The 20154-nt window shown below is 35.7% G+C and overlaps 4 protein-coding genes across 8 annotated transcripts; 1 reads left to right on the top strand and 3 right to left on the bottom strand.

Moving 5' to 3' along the window:
* Positions 1-309: 309 nt before the first annotated feature.
* Positions 310-3233, bottom strand: LOC149736721 (serine palmitoyltransferase 2-like). 2 transcript variants are annotated; one of them, XM_089876392.1, is made up of 2 exons: positions 2682-3233; positions 310-2499 (listed from the first exon to the last, which is right to left on the bottom strand). In XM_089876392.1, the coding sequence occupies exons 1-2, from the start codon at positions 2795-2797 to the stop codon at positions 1302-1304; spliced, it is 1314 nt and encodes a 437-aa protein (XP_089732518.1). In that variant the 5' UTR covers positions 2798-3233; the 3' UTR covers positions 310-1301. The 2 variants fall into 2 exon arrangements, with proteins under 2 accessions (XP_089732518.1, XP_089732517.1); XM_089876391.1 differs by having other exon boundaries at positions 310-3233.
* Positions 3234-3361: 128 nt separating this feature from the next.
* On the top strand, positions 3362-8348 carry LOC149736722 (uncharacterized). 3 transcript variants are annotated; one of them, XM_089876365.1, is made up of 20 exons: positions 3362-3548; positions 3653-3784; positions 3859-3984; positions 4132-4273; positions 4331-4389; positions 4460-4508; positions 4601-4707; positions 4804-4881; positions 4948-5063; positions 5120-5194; positions 5267-5643; positions 5718-5850; positions 6426-6499; positions 6573-6611; positions 6681-6716; positions 6854-7019; positions 7302-7343; positions 7600-7701; positions 7760-7928; positions 7996-8348. In XM_089876365.1, the coding sequence occupies exons 1-20, from the start codon at positions 3537-3539 to the stop codon at positions 8116-8118; spliced, it is 2157 nt and encodes a 718-aa protein (XP_089732491.1). In that variant the 5' UTR covers positions 3362-3536; the 3' UTR covers positions 8119-8348. The 3 variants fall into 3 exon arrangements, with proteins under 3 accessions (XP_089732491.1, XP_089732492.1, XP_089732493.1); XM_089876366.1 differs by having other exon boundaries at positions 3859-3924; XM_089876367.1 differs by lacking the exon at positions 7600-7701.
* Positions 8349-10516: 2168 nt separating this feature from the next.
* Positions 10517-13963, bottom strand: LOC149736723 (solute carrier family 22 member 21-like). 2 transcript variants are annotated; one of them, XM_089876385.1, is made up of 13 exons: positions 13814-13961; positions 13521-13750; positions 13416-13465; positions 12955-13108; positions 12714-12817; positions 12502-12656; positions 12259-12427; positions 12095-12194; positions 11934-12031; positions 11658-11872; positions 11024-11206; positions 10821-10965; positions 10517-10756 (listed from the first exon to the last, which is right to left on the bottom strand). In XM_089876385.1, exons 2-13 carry the CDS (start codon positions 13689-13691, stop codon positions 10678-10680), a joined length of 1623 nt encoding a protein of 540 aa, XP_089732511.1. In that variant the 5' UTR covers positions 13692-13750; positions 13814-13961; the 3' UTR covers positions 10517-10677. The 2 variants fall into 2 exon arrangements, with proteins under 2 accessions (XP_089732511.1, XP_089732510.1); XM_089876384.1 differs by having other exon boundaries at positions 13521-13963.
* A 645-nt stretch (positions 13964-14608) lies between these two features.
* On the bottom strand, positions 14609-19766 carry LOC149736724 (solute carrier family 22 member 21-like). The gene is made up of 13 exons (XM_089876380.1): positions 19512-19766; positions 18321-18533; positions 18208-18257; positions 17804-17960; positions 17123-17226; positions 16911-17065; positions 16672-16840; positions 16505-16607; positions 16344-16441; positions 16068-16282; positions 15375-15557; positions 15172-15316; positions 14609-15107 (listed from the first exon to the last, which is right to left on the bottom strand). The coding sequence occupies exons 2-13, from the start codon at positions 18507-18509 to the stop codon at positions 15029-15031; spliced, it is 1647 nt and encodes a 548-aa protein (XP_089732506.1). The 5' UTR covers positions 18510-18533; positions 19512-19766; the 3' UTR covers positions 14609-15028.
* Between the last annotated feature and the right edge of the window lie 388 nt (positions 19767-20154).

Genomic DNA, 20154 nt, shown 5'->3' on the forward strand with positions numbered 1-20154 from the left:
GTACAAGATATCTATAGCGACGTCCAATGCATCATAGTTTCAGACGTTTTTTTTAATTAACATATTTAGAGCCGATATTTCTGCACTTTTAACAAAACAAACATAAATTCAGCTGTATCATGTTCATGACCACACAGAATTAATATGTTAACATAATTTTCCCATTGATGTGTAAATTTATCTTGCAACCAGAGTGTTTATATACGGACTCTGCTTGCAACTAAACAAATGCTTTTCCACATATTTCGGTATATCTTGAACCAATGATACTAACACTACAAAATGCGGATAGGATCATACAAACCTCAATTAACTTTTGAAATTTATTGTTAAACTAACTATTAGAATTTATTGTTGGCGATTCTGCATCACGGTTAAAAATTATACAACACATTTGTTAATTGTGATGGAACATTAAAAGTTCAAGGTTGTTGATAATATTAGTTCAAAAAATCACCAAAAACATCACACAAAATGCAAAGGAAAATCAAATACTTCATTTATAATGCTAATAAAATAGTTAGTATTGGAAATTATATAAGTTTTATATAAGAATCTCTTCTTTGAAGTTACAACATATCCTATGTTGTATTTTGTGGGATTGTGGAATCTTTAATTTGTGTAACAAGGCAATAAAACAGGAAGTACAGAAACAAAACAATTAATTATCAAAAGATTATCTACTGAAAGGCATATAAATCTGTTATACATATATTCACTGCACACAAAAAAGTAAGAACACAATGCAATCTCTTTTGCCAATCTAACTAAATATACCGTACTTGGCAACTAAATAAAAAATTAGTAAGCGCAACAACAATTCAAAATAATTAATTAACAATTTAATTAAATGCAGAAAGATTATTTGATCAGTTTAATAAACATTATATCTCAAAATTCACAGGATTAATAAGTTCTAAATTCGGGCATGTCAATGCTACTGTACTTTGTCACAAATTATGCAATATTAAAAATGGTAAGAAAATTTGGTTTTCTAGTAAATTTGAAGGCTAGCATATATGCAATACTGCATAAAACACTGATTACATGGGTACACCTTATATTTCAATCTCTACCAAGTTATCAACCTTGGTCAGATTCATAACAGGCACAATTTAGTGTTTAACATTAATACAGAAGTACCAGCTGTTTATGATCATGATCATTGCAAACAGTGTTGGTTTAGTATTGAAAAGTAAATAAAAATATCTTAATGCATATTAGGAAGGAATGCAAACAGAATAGACAAAGAAGTGTAATCCACTTCAATTTCATCCAAGCAAAAGTGTTTTAAGCTTAATCTATTTTTTGTATTTGATTTGAAGAATATCTCCAATGCTACTAATTGCATCAAGGGCATCCTGTAGATTTTTCTCAGTCAAGGCAGCAGAGATACAGAAACGAACTCTTGCTTCGACAATAGGTGTAGCAGGAAAGCCCACGACAACAACACCAAATCCTCGACTTAACATTTCACGACTGAAGGCACCAACTTTACATGGTGAGTAAATCAGAGCCGGCACAACTGGTGAATCATCATTTCCATATACTATAAAGCCAAGCTTTTTTAACCCTTGACGGAACATCTTGCAGTTAGAAGCGAGCTTTTGAATTCTTCTTTTGCCTTCCTCTGTGGCTGAAATAACTTCAAGACTGGACAGAATCTGCCTACACACTGGAGGTGCCATTGAAGTAGCATAACAAGCAGAGTGGGATTTGGCACGCAGATGTTCTACAAGACTTTTTGTCCCAGCTATATACCCACCAGCTGCACCAAAACTTTTGGTAAATGTTCCCATCATAACATCGACTTCTTTTGGATGAATACCAAAGTACTCAGTAACTCCACGACCGGTTGCTCCAAGTGCACCAATGCTATGCGCTTCATCCAAAAATACATAGGCTTTGTATTTCTTCTTCAACTTTAAAACTTCAGGAAGATTAATGATTGAACCCTCCATGCTGTAGACACCTTCAACGATTATTAAGATCTTTCTCCATGGTCTGTACCCCCTTGGCTGTCCATTAACGATTGCATTGCGCAACTTCAGCTCCAAATCTTTCATGTCATTATGTTTAAAAATGGTCACATTCGCTCCAGATAATCGACATCCTAGAACCAGAGATGCATGATTTAGTTCATCGCTGAGAATCAAGCATCCTTTCCCAACAAGACAAGGTATGTTCATAGAGTTGGTAGCGAACCCCATTCCAAATGTAACACAAGCATCAACATCTAGGTACCTTGCCATTTTTTCTTCTAACTCTGCATGTATGTCAAGGTTGCCAACTTCGCACCTTGAGCTGCAAACTCCATTTCCATATTGTTGTATTGCCTTTATAGAAGCTTCTGCACATACTCCACTGTTTTCAGCAAAGCCTAGGTAATTGTATGATCCCAAGTTAACAATACCGTCAAGTACTTTACCAGTAAACTTATAGCTCCAGCCAGATTGTGAGAATTCCCTTTCCATGATTTTAATAACAGGACCAGGAGCACTGCATATAGGGCGGTTAAATACATCATGCAATCTATTGTAAATATTTCTAGTATAAAAGTTTTCAAAACTTGCATAGAGAGAGACAAAGCCGTCCATATCACCTGCTTCTGCAGAAGCGTGGTTTTTCTCGAAGCCATGCTTGCGTAGAAAGTCTCTTAAAAAGCCAAACAAAGTAATTACCCCATAGTTGATATAAGTAATGATTGCCATGTAAAGGGGTGTTGGTTCGAAGTCTTCTTGAAACTGTTTGAGCGGGGAATCCATCTGCTGCAGTTTAGCGGGCCTTTTGAAGCCATTTTCACGAAAATCAGGTGTCATATTCTGCTTCACATGCAAGTAATCTTTTAACGGCTAAAAAAAGTATGATAAAAATAGGATTAGTATATTTATACAGGTCATAGTCACAGGTCTATAGGGTATTTAGTTTGGTGCCAATATAATTCTGAAAATAGCGAAAATGTAGGCGATGCGAAGCCTATAGTTAATATGCTAAATAGATTAAGGTAAATCCACAACCTGTAGTAGTGCCAATTGTTTATCTTACGTGACAGGAGGCATTATGCAAACCGCTCTAAAACCCGTGTATATCACTCAAGTTAAATTATACCTGCTTTAAAAAACTAACTTAAGTGCACATTTTATTACAGTGCAAACTAAAAATCACTCCTTTGACGCATATGATATAACTTTAGTTTTATGTAGTAATTAAGGTAAAATCTCTACTAAACAAACATTCTGTTATTTGAACCGCTCAACAGAAATAGACGAACTTTCATTCGTTTATATACGAACGGCCAAAACAACCTTTGCTGTCTCTTTTTTTCTACGATTCTTATCTCCATTCTCTCGATTTCTTTTTCTCGCTGCCATTTTCATTTCCCCCTCTCTCGCTCAGATTAAACAGGTTCTTCCGCAAAGCTGTCGTTTGTCGTTTACTGTACTTGAGAGATGTGTATTGCATATGCTGAAGAGTAGCATGAATAGATAGTATTGTATCTGTGATTTGGAACTTGACTAGTCGGAAGCGATTTCAACATGGTCACAGCGGTAAGATACCCATTGTCATTTAATAACAATGCTAATAAACAAACTAGATGTCCCACCCTTTTGCATACATACGGGATAATGCTTAGTTTAATTTCTATTCACAGATTGTTGTAAAGTTGGAGCTGGGCCATATCGCAAAAGCTCGGGATCTGCCAACTTTTTCTGGCCACACACATGACTGGATGGTATTTGTTAAAGGAGCAGAGGGAACCGATATTGCACATTTTGTTGAAAAGGTACAATTCTGAAAACCGCATTTTTAAAGTAGCATATAGGTGTGTGTCATATGATTTATCCAACTTTTCATCAGGTTGTGTTTTGGCTTCATGAATCTTACAATCCACCGAAATGTGTTGTAAAACAACCACCATATGAAGTACGTCAAACCGGCTATGCGGGGTTTAAAATATTAATTGATATTCACTTCAAAAACAAGGTTTTATATAAATAATATTTGTTCTTTTAATATTTAATTTTACATGGTGTATGTGATAGTGTTTAATAGGCCTAACAAATCACTTCATTTATTTTTACAGTAAGTTCAATACACATTTCCTATTTAAATAACATACTTATTTTGCAGTCAGAGCCTAAATCTGTACAATTCCAATACAACATGTTCCTTCACATGGAAAACATGCCTCCTGTCAATCATACACGAGTTGAAATGCTTACATTTACTAATCCTGCTGAAGATTTTCGCTCCAAACTGTTGTGTGCTGGAGGTAATTTAAAATTAAGTTGACAAATGTTATCTGAACGCAAAAATTCTTGTAATTTAGGTGTTTTGAAAAATCAAGATTCTTTAGACGTTCAACCAAAGGAAAAGAAAAGTTCGAAGGTAAAACACAAAGTATATGAAAAAGTGATAATGCTATGTTTTTGTTTTCATTACATATGTGAAAATCTAGGAATCCAGATATGGTGAGGAATCCCATAAAAGTGGACACAAAAGCAAAGGTTGGTTGTACTTTCCAATTACAAATGTAAAATTGCTTACTTTATTTGCATTTTTAGTAATACTATAGTGACCTATTTCTGTATATAAATAGAAAAGTCAAGTGTAAAGAATGAAAAGTCTAAAGTCAAACACTCAAAAAAAGAAGATAAAAGGAGAAATAGTATAGATGAAAATGAATTTGTTCGTAAAAGAAAAGAGGTAATGTAGCTATAGCCATTCATAGATATTTCTTTATTAGGCACTGTTATCACTGTTGCTGAGTTAGTGAGTTATTATATTGTTTGTTCTAATTAGGATTCAAAACCAAAGCCCAGTTCATCTACTGTGTCTAACACAGATAAAAAGTCAAAAGAGAAAGTAAATAAATTGAAGGTAAGTGAAGTGTTACACCTGTGGAGGGTAACTTGTTATTATATTTGTTCATGTACGGTTGTTTAGATCAAAGTTGAACAGTCTGCGGGTCCTGGTTTATTCTCAAGAGAGGAAAGTATAAATATGAAACAAATCAAGAAAAAGGATAAAAAAGAAGATATTAAAATTGAAAAGGAAAAAAGGTTCGTCTTTTTTGTTTACTGAACCTACAATACATTCCATCTAACTTGCTGTTTAGGTTTACTCCAGAACATAAAATAAAGAAAGAAGCAAAAGAACATTCAGATAAAACAACGGAAAACACAAAACACAAGTAAATCTAATTTAATTGTGACAGACAAGACTTAGAGAAATTCAAAACTGATTCTATACCTTTTTTTCATAGGAAAATCTCCCCAGAAAAGAGTAAACAAAAACGTTCATCAGATTTTAAAGTAAAGAAGAGAAGAACTATGTCATCCTCAGGTAGTGACATGGACATACCAAGGCAAACAGTTACCCCTCCAGTGCGGTCTGATCAAGACCTAAAAGATGAAAGAACAATTAAAAGACATAAGAAAGACAAGTTAAAAGAGCTGAAAAAATCAGAAAAAAAATCAAAAAGGTCATCTACTCCTCAGCGTGAAAGGAAAGTTTCTCCTTTACCATTGCCACAGGTGTACAGTAGTAACACATCAGTTGACATGGAGATATCTAAGACACCACCAAGAGGAAACATGAATCAGTCTTTAAAATCCTCAAAATCTTCATCATCCCACCAAAGTAAGTCATTGTGTAAGTGAAATTTAAAATCCTCTCAAATCGTGAGTGAGCTAATTAGGATTTTTTTTTCACAGCAAAAAAGCAGAAGACTTCGAAAGCTTCTGAAAATACAAGAGTCACTTCTTCTGGTGTCAAAATCCACATTAAAGATGTCAAGAAAAAACGATCTCCTGAAGCCTTACGTAGGAAGGATACGTCTTCTCACAAGTAAGCATGTTTAAGTCTAAATGAATGTAACTTACTTTATCCTTGCTTGGCCTGACGACAGTCAGTATAACATGGGTGTTCTTTTACCCACACCTTGTGCCAGCTTACAAGTTACAGCATATGTTACTGTGTGGGTGATTATTTTTTGGAATTTTTTGATGTGTGGCTGATAATTTGGACCACCCATTAGTGGCCACTGGGTTGGAGCAATTTACTGTTAAGTGTCTTACCCAAAGACACGTACGCCTACAATGGTAGCAGCGAAGAGCTTTGAACCCAGTACCCCTGGGTTGGAGGCAGGCGCACTGACCAACTATTCTATGGCATCTGACAGTCTGAATATAGTATTAAGTATATGTATTACAATTTATCATAGTTCTCTTGTATATTTCAAGCTAGAGTAATTACTAATATAGTCTTAGCTCATCAATAAAATCTGCTTGTTGTGGGTAAAGCTTTCAAAACTTTTAACAACAACAAAAATCAAGAGAATCAAACAATTACATACAATACATCAACAAGATTTAAACATAATATGTGGACATTTTTTGACAATCCTGATTTCTTGTCAATAGATCCCATTCAAATAAAGTCTCAAATACAAGTTTGGAGAGACAACCTACCGCCAAGGTTATTCAGCAACAACATGGTAACAAGCCTTCGTGTATATGCATTTCTCGGTAGAGAAACTTGCTTCATCTAACACAAATTTTACTCTACAGATTCCTCCACCTCATCTTCAGATACCGACTCCAGTGACAGTAAGTGGATTTAATTTATGAATATATTTGTTTATTTGAAATAAAGACAACATTTTGTACCTGTTGTAGATAACGAACCAGTGAAGCAATTTGTACCAAGTCCAGGTCAGTAAATATTATCAATGAAAAGAAATGTACAATCTTAATTTTGGTCGTAATGGTAATTAATGAACCATAAAAATGTTTTTATTTACATGGATCTTTACAGCCCAAATAAAAATGGCACAATTTCTTCAATACAGTTGCTTCTCCTGCCTCTTCTTCTTCCTCTTCACTTTCTCCGGTACCATCTCCCATTCATTCTGTTCCCAACCTCCTGCTTCCTCTTCCTAAGGAAGACGATGACTCGAATAGTGATTCAATGGAAGATTTCAACACTGCCTCACCAATACATCAACCTCCAGCTAGGTAGCTTTTTTAGATTAGTCTTATGTTATTGTTTATTGGTGTTTGTTGTTTTTGCACAACAGTTTTCCCTCATATTTAGTATGTCGTGCACTAATGTTAAAATTCTGTGTTTTATTTTTAAGCCAACACAAACATATTTTACAAATGAGTTCCTGGCTTCTTTATACTTATTTTTATCTATGTAATGAAAATCATGTTACACACGTGACATTTTAGAGAAAGTTTTCTACAGTCTAATACTATATTTAGTTTGGTTTAATTGATATTATTTATATTTCCCAGAGAAAACAAGAATGTTCATGAAGGCCAATCTCCAATGTCTAGGTACTTTACACCTTGGTAACATATAGAAGGGTGAGGGAAGATGGGACACCCTTTCATTCTATTTTCTAGTCTCAGTTGGTAGTAAACAAGAACATTCAAAAAAATTGTAAAACTGTATGCTTACTCAAATAGACTGTTTTTAATTGTTTAAAACACAATCAGGATATTTGGATATCATGTGCTAAAGGTGTCCCATCCTTCCCACCCTACTATACAAAAATTAAGATAAAAAAACTACGATTTCATGTTCATGCAGTGACTCTGATGAAGCTGTTTTCCACAACTCACCTCTACGTTACTATAACAACGAAGAGTCAGAGTCCCACGATGAAGAAAAACGGTTTCCACCAGAGCCTGCGTAACTTATTGAGTCTTACTTTTTTTCAATAGAGATCCTCACTCATGTTTTTTTTCAGTAAAAAGCGAAGAGATTCTGTGGGATTGGAGAGAAAGTTTCCTGTGGTTACAGTTGGAGTGGGCAAAGAATTGCGGACCTATCCTGGTCTAACTCAAGAAATGTTTGAAAAATTACGCGAATTGCAGAGTGTTATAGCTGCCGTAACAGACCAAAACCGATTGAAAGAGGTAATTCGTATTTGACGACAATACTTTGTGTTTAAATTACGTACACTTAACGTAATACATTACACAGATTTTGTCGATTGTGCGGAATTCCGGCAACTTTTCGATGGTTGGTGGTGCAGTTGATTTTGATTTATGTTCGCTGGACCGTAAAACAATTCACAAAATTCAAAAACATCTAAAAGTGTCTTAACCGTTGGAAACACTGCCTGTAATAACAGCGTCCCGCAATTGAATTATATTTGTATCTATTTGCGTGCATTGCTGTAGTTTTAAACTTTATAAAGCAAACGTTCTTGTACAATCACGCCACATACTGCCAAACAATAATATATTGTGAAACACCATAACGGCAACGTATAACGAGTTTTTGGAACCTTCTGTAGCAAAACCAATAAACAAGTATTGTTTTGTGCGAGTTTATTCAATTTCGGTTATTTCATCAACTCCGTAATACTCTTCGTTGGAGATCTTATTATTACCGCCCTTTGGGGTTCGCGGAGTATTAAGTATGATGTAAGCAACTGTACACAAGTATATGAGAGTAAACAGCACTTGGTAGGTCATCACCGTGCTAAGAAACACCGTTGGGCTCATTCCGACTGATCCGGTAAGCAGGTCTACCACTTTTACTGGGGGCCAATTTGTAATTTGGTTGCACAACGTTCCGTTGCAGCAGTCGATACGGACAGATTGTGAAGATGAAGTTGCATTGCAATCCGAGCTATTGGCACATCGTTTGTCGACAGAGTTGCCATTTCTTAAAACTGTTAGGCACTTCGTTTGCAAGTTGGTACAGTTTTCCTTCGCAACATTACACCCTGCATCATTTGCTTTATTTGAGCAGCTATAGCACTGCATAGCGTAAGCAGTAGTGCAGAAACATAACAAAAAAATCAATGGCATCAAAACTCTAAACATTTTCATCACCGGCAGTTTTACTTATGGATTTGAAAATTTAATTAATTTTTTTATGCTAGAAATGTATTGTTATGTGATTTTCATATATACTACATTGTTACGTTTTAATGGGGTTTGTTTCATTTTCTAAAATCTTACCCGAAATGTTGTGAAAATAAGAAACTTCTGACATGCAACAATATTATCTCTATAATAGCTACGCCACACACAACTGTCCATATTACTGTGGGCCATTACACTTGTCGACTTATTTTGTCGTATGGAGGCGTCTCCTTAAAATGGGTTGTTTAAACAAGTCTATTGCACCGGCAGAGTTTTTCGAAGAATCTACAAAGCCCACCTAAAAGTTGCAATGAATAAACGTAACACATACTCGTAGTGCATCAAATAGACGTACAGCATGTTTTTTTTATCTTTTGCTGGTCATACTTTACTGCTGCGTGATTCCCGTGTTGGTGATTTGGGAAAAAACCTAGAACGAATAACACATGCTTTACCTTTGAGCTTGTAGTCTAGTATAGATTATAGATGACCTTACCATAATACTGGAAAGTAGCAAACGCATGCGATCGTGTAGAAGCGAAGAAACCAACGCCAGTTACGGATGAAATACGCGACCAAAGGTACAATGAGATACCCTAGTCCAAAGCTAACATTAACAGCCAAGGCCGCAATATTTCGCTTGCTAGTTGGATTTAATTCTTGTGCTGTAATAAATTTTATTATATAAAGCTAAAATGGCACACGTAATACTTGGCTTGTTATCACTATAATTAAGGTACAAGTCGAATCCTACATACCTATAGAAAAAAACAGATATTGCACTATATGAATGATTCCTGTGAAGTGAAATATAACAATGTATTGCACGTACGATGTGATGAATAATAAATGGATGCAATATAAGCAATAAACATCTATAACTCTCGAAAGTTTTCAAGTTTAAATATCGGCGAGCGCCCTCACAACAATGTGTGTACCGAAAAAGTGTCTTCGATTGCAAACAAAGCATATGTGCAAGCTATTACCATCGCATACAGGCAATTCGACAGCATATGGCACTTAACAGTTAACTGTATACTGTTGTCTTGAGAACTCGTAACTCGGTACATCAATTGAATTAAACTAGCACTGATTGAACGTGGGCGTTCGAATACGTATGCGCCTGTATAACGTACTTTTTCATAAAAGGCTCTGCCGCCTGATGCTCTTAAAGTTCTAAACTGCTAGAACTACTCACAATTCAATATAAACACGTTTTAGGCTACTAAAACACGATAAAATGTGTAGTGTATACACAACGGAAAAGGCACATCGAATAAATATGGCAGCAGTGTTTTTAAAGTTGCCTCGAGAGAACATGACATATAGTTTCTGTAACAGATTGGGTATAGGCGTTAAAGTTATCTGCAATTATAAACCATTGAGAATATTAGTAAGTAAATTGTTGTACTTTTCGTTAATTTTTTGATGCCCAAATTTAATAAAACACAGTTGCTTCTCCTGTCTCTTCCTCATCTCTTTCATCAGCTTCCATTCATAATGTTTCCAACCTCCAGCTACATAGCTTCGTATAGGCGTCAAGAATAGGTGTTGTGGTTTTACCTGTGCTTGTATTATAGACAGGTAACCTGTCACTCATTTTCGCATAACCAAAAAAAGTGCACTGACACCGCTCTCGATAAACCTTTATTCTGCATTGACATTAAAAAACGCGATGATATAGCGACTTACAATATGCAACATAACAATTTATGTAACGCCACACTATAAGGTATATTCTTTACAGTTACTACAAGGTTAAACTTGTTGTAGTTTCTTATAAAGTTTATTATGCTGCGGTGTCTATAGTAGTCGCTTCTGACTTTCTTCGGAAAGATGCTGATAATTTTCTCACAGAAAACTTGGTCCTGTTTATAAAAGTGAGCAGTAAAATTAATATAAACGTGTCACTTAACCACTCTTTATGTATACCTATATATTTCAAGTTCAAGCGCTTCCTCCACTGTATTTGGCAAACCGGTAACTTTAGTCTCGGGTAACCAAATGATCAAGAAAGTCGACAAAACTGAAAGGCAACCCGTCACATAGAAAGGTATGGATAAGTTCATGGTCTCACCTATACAAGCAGGTTATATACACGTGTTTGTGAAAATAATATCAAAAACATTAACTACCAGCAAATATTATAAACGGAGAAATGGCGCTTCCAATCCTTGCTGTCATTGAAGCTATTCCGTAGGCTGTGTTTCTTAGTAAAGTCGGAAAGAGCTCACCAGTGTACAAGATGACAATGCTCATTGCAGTTGTAATAAAAAACTTCCCTATCATAGCACTTGCTAATCCAATGTTGACGTTTGCTGGTAGAATGCGACAACATTATTAACGTCTCTGTTGTATATAACGTTAGATTTATGTTGGATTTATCCACATATTAGTAAGGTATACTATAGTAATTATTTTTAGTACGATGGGGTAAGATGGGACACTTTTTTATTCTGTTTTATGGTTCCGATTGTTAGTAAACCAAGAACGTTTAAAGAATTATAAAATTAATGTGCAAAAGATGTCCTACCTTTCCCCCTATACTAAATAGAAGTTAGGTAAATGTTCCATTTCCTGATTGTGTTTTAAACATTTAACCAGCATCCTATTTCCGAGACGCGGGGCAGCGGTTATATATAAACCTGTAAATATTCTTCTTTTTACTTCCAAATGGAATATGTCCCATAATATTGAACATGTATATATACTGAGATTAATCGGTATTGTAAACCTTTGGTTATTTTTCATATTTCTGTCAAAACCCACCACTTCTCAACATTGGTGTAATTAAACACATAATTCCACTGATGCCAATTGTAAATGCGGTTGAACTTCTTCGTCCTTTCTTGCTCAGGATTAAAGCAGTCGTAACATAAGACACGATATCAACAAGGGCTCCATAAACGCAATTAAGATAAATATTTCCGCCCAAATTAGATGTATTTAAACTAAGAGTGTAAAACCCAAGAAAACTGACGTTCCTGCAATGAAAACTCTTTACTGGGAATCATGTTACCGCATAGCATACCAGCATAAACTTACCATAGCCAACATACAATCAAAACACGTCTCCTTAAAATGGGTTTCTTCAATAAGTCTATAGTACGAGTCGGTTTCTTTTCTGAATTTAGCTGTTTAATCTGTAGATTGTGCATACACCATAAATACATTTAAAATCAAATTGGTTTATCAAAAACACTTACATTTTTTGCATCTAGAAAAGTTTCGTTTTCTTTAGCATTTTTAATTGATGGTTTATCGCTGGTGCGATGGGCTACCCATTTTGGTGATTTGGGGATAAACCTATAAATGTAACACATATTTAATCAACGGGCACGTATATAGATCATTGCAATACTAAACGCACCATAATACTGGAAAGTAGAAAACACATGCGATTGTGTAGAAGCGAAGAAACCAACGCCAGTCACGGATGAAATACGCGACCAACGGTACAATGAGATACCCAAGTCCAAAGCTAACATTAACAGCCAAGGCTGCGATGGTTCGCTTGCTAGTTTGAACCAATTCTTGCACTGGAACAGCAAACGTTTATTATTTGTCTTAGGTGCGTATATATACAATAAATGTGACATTTATTTCCACATACCTAGAACAAAACCAGCCAGATATTGCACTATATGAAGAATTCCTGTGAAGTGAAGTAGAACGATGTATTGCACGTACGATGTGGTGAATGACAATGGTAAATGGAGACATCCGTGTATAATGAAGGCAGCAGCAAATGTGTATTTGCGACCAAACCTAAACATTGGATATTCATTTCAAAAGAAAACTTTACTTTTAGTTTAAAATATAAACCTGTCTGATATTGCTCCACCAAACAAACTTCCTAACGAGATTCCAACCATGAATACGCACTGTAAAAACGGTCGTTTCCATGCAGCTGTGCACTCCAAACCGAACTAAAGGAGGCGTTTTTATTAGTTTAAAATGAATTACATTAATAATACGAATTTTAAAATTAATTACGATGCGTGTACAACACATAAATAACAAAACTAAAGCACTTTTTTATTGATTTAGAAAACCTTATGCTTACCTCAGATACCAGGGTATTACCCTCGCTTGTATCGAATGTCCAACCATCTTTGCAAACCCCTTGCAAGCTGTCAGAGTGATTTCCACTACCGTTTCGTCTGTGGACGTATGACCGACTGACGTTCACATATGCTGGTAAATCTTCATTTCTTTTACTGTGTAATATATAAACTTTATACGAATTCAATTTACCCTGTTAATTAAAGGCTTTACTTTTATACAATGTATATAGGTTAGGGAAGATGGGTACCTTTTCATTCTATTTTCTTGTCGCATTTGGTAGTAAACAGAGAAATTTTAAAGTATAAAACCTTATATTTTACGACTCTCATAGACCGTTGTTAATTATTTAAAACACGATCAAAATAAATATTTCGTGCTAAAGGTGTCCCATCTTCCTCTACCCAGCTATATTATACTCCTTTCCCATTAGCTATACTGCAGCATGAAGTAAATACGTACCTTGAGCTGCAATCTAATGTACCACCATGGTATTCTGTTGTACTGCTGTTCTGTAAATATACGAAATTGAAATCCTTTTCGACGTGACTTTTTTTTATACATTACCCTTTGCTTGGTCCAACAAGTTTGTGGCGGAGGCCGGTACAGAAACACAACACTAAATAAAATAAATGATAGATACATGTATGAGATTACGAGTAGAAGCAACGAACACGTGGTTCCACATTCCTTCTTATTCCTTGGTACTCCGTCGCCATCTTGTATGTCTTCGGACATTTCGATCCTAACTGTACGTCACCAGATACAAAGAAACGCAAGAACGTTGTATGTGTCTTCTGTGAATGACCAATTCGTATCACATTAGACGGTAAATGATTAAATGATTGCAATCTGTTTACCCACGACTGTATCATCTTGACTAGAATGTTTGTAACCTATTTACTCTATTTACTTGATCAGAATGATTGTAACCTATTTACCTACAGCTGTATCATCTTAAATGACTCTATCATCTTGACTAGAGGCACAGATAAGAGAGGCCACTCGTAGAATCGTTTTACCAGTGGCCTCTCTCATCTGTGCTAGAGGTGAGTTCTCCATCCTTCACTGTGTCTAATGCATTTTGATGCAAATATATGTGTAGTAGACTACTCTATCATCTTGACTAGAGGCATCTTGACTAGAGGCACAGATAAGAGAGGCCACTCGTAGAATCGTTTTACCAGTGGCCTCTCTCATCTGTGCTAGAGGTGAGTTCTCCATCCTTCACTGTGTCTAATGCATTTTGATGCAAATATATGTGTAGTAGACTACTTCTAGTATGCTCTCTGTGTACTATAATGCTCTCTGTATCTTAATTAATAGGACAGACGAGATATTTCTGACTAATTGTGTCTTTGGCTGCAACCAAAGAATTTGCTGCAAGCTAAGCTTCGTATAAACACATCTTAGTCCACTACTCCACTTAATAACTATCGCGTTGATAAACACTTCCAACTGAATTATTGTTTACGTTATAGACATGATTGAACGTTGGTAGCACGCGTCTGCTTCCTGTGTTTGCAAACGATATTGTTTCCCTCAAGAGAACCTTATTTTGATATTGCAATAAAGCAGACAAGTTTGTCGGTTTAAATGTGCCTGCCGTTATAAACTGATAGAGAATAACAAGTAAACGGCTTCTCTTTTTTTTAATTTTTGATGCCCATGTTTAATTACACAATATATATTATATATATGTATATAGCAGGGAAGATGGGACACATTTTCATTCTATTTGTTCGTTCCATTTGGTAGTAAACAAAGAACAGTTAAAGAATTATTAAACCGTATATGCTCACAACTCCCACCATTAAACCGTTTAAAACACGATCAGGATATTTGGATATTATGTGCTAAAAGTGTCCCAACTCCCCCCAACCAACTATAATCAGCCCCCAGCTTATAGGTAGCGTTGCAGATATCGAAGAATAGGTTTGGTGGTTTTCTCTGTGTTTGTATTATTTAGAATTAAACAGGTATAACCCGCTGTCACTCATTTTCGCATAACCAAAAAAGTTCACTGACACCGCTCACGGTAAAGTTAAAGTTATTGTAGTTTCTTATAAAGTTTATTAAGCTGCGGTGTCTATAGTAGTCGCTTCTGACTTTCTTCGGAAAGATGCTGATAATTTTCTCACAGAAAACTTTGTCCTGTTTATAAAAGTGAGCAGTGAAATTAATATAAACGTGTCACTTAACCACTCTTTATGTATACCTATATATTTCAAGTTCAAGCGCTTCCTCCACTGTATTTGGCAAACCAGTCACTTTAGTCTCGGGTAACCAAATGATCAAGAAAGTAGACAAAACTGAAAGGCAACCCGTCACATAGAAAGGTATGGATAAGTTCATGGTCTCACCTATAAAAACGGGTTATATACACGTGTTCGTGAAAATATTATCAAAAACATTAACTACCAGCAAATATTATAAATGGAGAAATGGCGCTCCCAATCCTTGCTGTCATTGAAGCTATTCCGTAGGCTGTGTTTCTTAGTAAAGTCGGGAAGAGCTCACCAGTGTACAAGATGACAATGCTCATTGCAGTTGTAATAAAAAACTTCCCTATCATAGCACTTGCTAATCCAATGTTGACGTTTGCTGGTAAGGGGCGAGAATGTTATAAGCAACGTCTCTGGTTTATCTAACGTTTGATTTATGTTGGATTTCTGCACATATATTAGTTAAGTATACTAGTATATATATATATATATATATATATATATATATGAAACGAAAAAGCAGAATGAAAATGTGTACCATCTTACCCCACCCTACTATTTATAAGGAAATAAATATTTTACAAAAAAAATGAGGAACATGATATATATATATAGTAGGATGGGGTAAGATGGTACACATTTTCATTCTGCTTTCTCGTTTCATTTGGTAGTAAACCAAGATAAACCGTATTTTTACGACTTTCATAGACTGTTGTTTGTTGTCTAAAACACGATCAAAATATCTGGTCCAAAAGTTATTTCCATCTTCCCCCACAGTACTATACTATATAGAATCAGGGTAAATATTTTATTTCCTGATTGTAGAGAGACTGAGATTAATCGGTATTGTAAACCTTTGGTTATTTTTCATATTTTTGTCAAAACTCACCATTCCTTAACATTGGTGTAATTAAACACATAATTCCACTGATACCAATTGTAAATGCGGTTGAACTTCTTCGTCCTTTTTTGCTTAGAATTAAAGCAGTCGTAACATAAGACACGATATCAACAAGGGCTCCATAAACGCAATTAAGATAAATATTTCCGCCCAAATTAGATGTATTTAAACTAAGAGTGTAGAATCCAAGATAACTGACGTTCCTGCAAGAAAAACTCTTTACTGGGAATCATGTTACCGCATAGCATACCAGCATAAACTTACCATAGCCAACATACAATCAAAACACGTCTCCTTAAAATGGGTTTCTTCAATAAGTCTATAGTACGAGTCGGTTTCTTTTCTGAATCTAGTTGTTTAACCTGTAGATTGTGCATACACCATGAACATATTCAAAATCAAATTGGTTCATCATAAACACTTACATTGTTATTTGCACCTAGAAAAGTTTCGTTTTCTTTAGCATTTCTTATTGTTAATTTATCGCTTGGGCGATAGGCCACCCATTTTGGTGATTTGGGGATAAACCTAAAAATGTAACAAATATTAAAGCAGCGAGCACGTATATGGATCATTGCAATACTAAACGCACCATAATACTGGAAAGTAGCAAACACATGCGATCGTGTAGAAGCGAAGAAACCAACGCCAGTCACGGATGAAATATGCGACCAAAGGTACAATGAGATACCCAAGTCCAAAGCTAACATTAACAGCCAAGGCTGCGATGGTTCGCTTGCTAGTTTGAACCAATTCTTGCACTGTAACGGCAAATGTTTAAGAGTGGCCTCAAGTGCGTATTAAATATATACGACATTTACTTTCACATACCTAGAACAAAACCAGCCAGATATTGCACTATATGAAGAATTCCTGTGAAGTGAAGTAGAACGATGTATTGCACGTACGATGTGGTGAATGACAATGGTAAATGGAGACATCCGTGTATAATGAAGGCAGCAGCAAATGTATACTTGCGACCAAACCTAAACATTTTATTTTTATTTAATGAGAAAACTTCAGTATCAGTTTAAAAAAGAAACCTGTCTGATATTGCTCCACCAAATAAACTTCCTAACAGCAGTCCAACCATAAACAACGACTGTAAAGTTGGTCGTTTCCATGCAGCTGTGCACTCCAAACCAAACTAAAGAGAAAATCTTTATTAATTTCGTTAAAAGACAAACGTCTTATACACAATACACCAACGAAGTGTCATGACAAGAGGTTCTAATGGCTCTTGTATACTAGTGTCATAAAAGTTAGGCATAAACCCCGTTTGAATTGCCCAACATAACTGGTACACAATCTTAAAAATTAAATTAACATAATGCACATCCTCAAGGGATATAAAACTGCGCCACAGGCATAACTGTCTAAATACAATCTCCACATCTTCAATATCGAGCTAGGCCATCTACTGTTAATCCTTAGGCGTTGTACCTACTCATAATTTCAACGGTATATAGTAGAGTGGAGAGAGATGGGACACCTTTTCATTCTATTTTCTCGTCCCATTTTGTAGTAAACAAAGAACATTTAAAGGATTTTTTAAACTGTATCCCCACCACTCTCATAAAACGTTGTTAATTGTTTAAAACACGATCAAGATATTTAGATATTATGTACTAAAGGTGTCCTATCTTACCCCACCCCACTATACATACCCAATTACTTCACGCACATCGGGAAAAGATTCAATCTTTTGATTATTCCATACTAACCTCAGACACGACTGTGTTCCCCTCTTTTGTATCGAATGTCCAGCCATTTTCACAAAACTGATCATACAAGATATCAGATTGATGTCCCGTGATGTTATCAGTACGATCGTATGGCCAAGTGGCATTCGCGATTGCTGTTAAGTTATCGCTTCTTTCTCTGTGTATTATACAGTATGTAAATCAACAGGTTTACAGATAAACATGATATAGTAGTGTTGGGGGAGATGGGACACCTTTTGATTATATTTTCTCGTCTCATTTGCTAGTAAACAAAGAACATTGAAAGAAATATAAAACCGTAACCCTGCAAGTGCCATTGTTCTTCGTTAATTGTTTAAAACACGATCAAATGTCTCCTCTTTCCTCACCTACTATACGTTATAACATGGTGTATATTTACATACCTTGAGCTGCATTCCAATATAGCACCGTGATAATCTGTTGTGCTGTTATCCTGTAAAACAGTCGAAGTTCAAATGAAACTTTGGCTCAAAATTAATTAACAATTCATTATTACCTCATCTTGCTTGCTCAAACAAGTTAACGGTGGAGCTCGATATAGAAACACAACACTAAATAAAATAAACGATAGATGCATGTATGAGATTACAAGTAGAAGCAACGAACATGTGGTTCCACATTGCTTCTTGGTCTTTTTTACACCGTTGATATCTTGAGTGCCAGCAACACTAATATCTCCAGTCATTTCAATCGTACTATATGTCACAATCTATGGAAACAGACAATACAAAAATACTTTTGGGTGAAATGAACAAACGTCGTAAAAAGCCTTGTAACCTGTGTACACATCTGCTATTGTTACGTTATTTCCATTAAGTCGAGTGTAAAGGCTTATAAAGCTGGTTCGCAATACCCATATGGTGTACGGCCCGGTGAAAGCTGACAAAGACTTTGTTACACGGCTGCCTTATACGACAGACCATGGCCTACTCAATACGCATTGAGTAGGCCATGGGCAGACATAACTGTAATATACTCTCTTCTAAACACTGGGTGTATATTTTGCATTTACTTTTTTTAATAAGAACTAATATTTCCGTGCAAGGATAGTACACAACTGTATAAGCTTACATTTTACGCATCAACCATCTCAGGTTCACTCGAATAACTAGCTTCAAGTATATCATGTGAACCTTCCATTATAAAGAACAGGTACTAAATCTATTTTTTGATAAAAACTAAACCCACGGCCTACTAGAGATATCTCTAGTAGGCCGTGCTAAACCGTAATCGTAGTCTAGCTTTTTTTGTCTTACTAGCGAATTAAATGTTTGCGGTTTAGTAACCTTGCCTTTAGGCTGCTTAAGGTATCTTAGAAAACAACACTGCGTACACAACCACTGCGGTTTCAGATGTTTATATATCTATCTTAGGTAAACACCATATGTAACGGTCTATGAGAGGCGTGTCCTAGGTCGCCCCGACAGGTCACACGAGGGTTGTAGATTGACGAAAACGCGTACGTTGATTTGTTGTAAACGAATTTATTTTGAACGGGTACGCACTGTACGGTACGTATGTACGCACGCACGCACGCACGCACGGTTTTCTAAAAATATATACACGATTAAATAATACACAGGCACTTAAGTGATACATACACACTTAAATAGTACACACACACAGGGCGTACGGTTTACATACTATCACACAAAATAATACGATATATAAAAAACATAGCACCTACCGAACAATTTTAGGACAAGATAGCAGGCACACACAGGGCCGCTCAGGGGTAACTATTCAAACAAGATGGATGTTGGCAGATATAAATACAACAGTACACTTGGACTGCGAGGTGATCGAAAAAGAAAGATAAAAAATGATTACCAGCAGCCAAAACGTGGCGTAATTGTGACGTCACATAACACATAAAATACACACGCATGAGAAATTAAAATTAGGGGACATAAACAAGCTGCTACAAAGCATGAGCGAATTATGAAGCAAATTAAGACGTTACATCCTCCCCCAAATGTACAAAGGTAGTACGAAACGAAGTACATTTAAAATCAAAACCAGAAGGAACGGATAAATTGCGGAATAATAACGAACAGTACAAACAAATAGAGGTAAAACTACTACGTACGATGTAAACAAACAAATTTTCACCAGTATGACGTCACTGACGGAATGTAAACAATGCGTAAAAATATAAACAGAAACTTCCATTCATAAATTCAGAGCGTTAAAAAACAACACAACATATACTGAAATATAAACAATCAATGAAGCATAAAAGAAGTAAAACGCCAGAGGACAAATATATTAATAACAATCTGGCATAAAAACGACAAAACGGGCTATATCGATAACACGAAACGAAATGC

Source organism: Ciona robusta, chromosome 4 (genome assembly GCF_009617815.1).
Source record: "Ciona robusta chromosome 4, ASM961781v2".
NCBI lineage: Eukaryota > Metazoa > Chordata > Ascidiacea > Phlebobranchia > Cionidae > Ciona > Ciona robusta.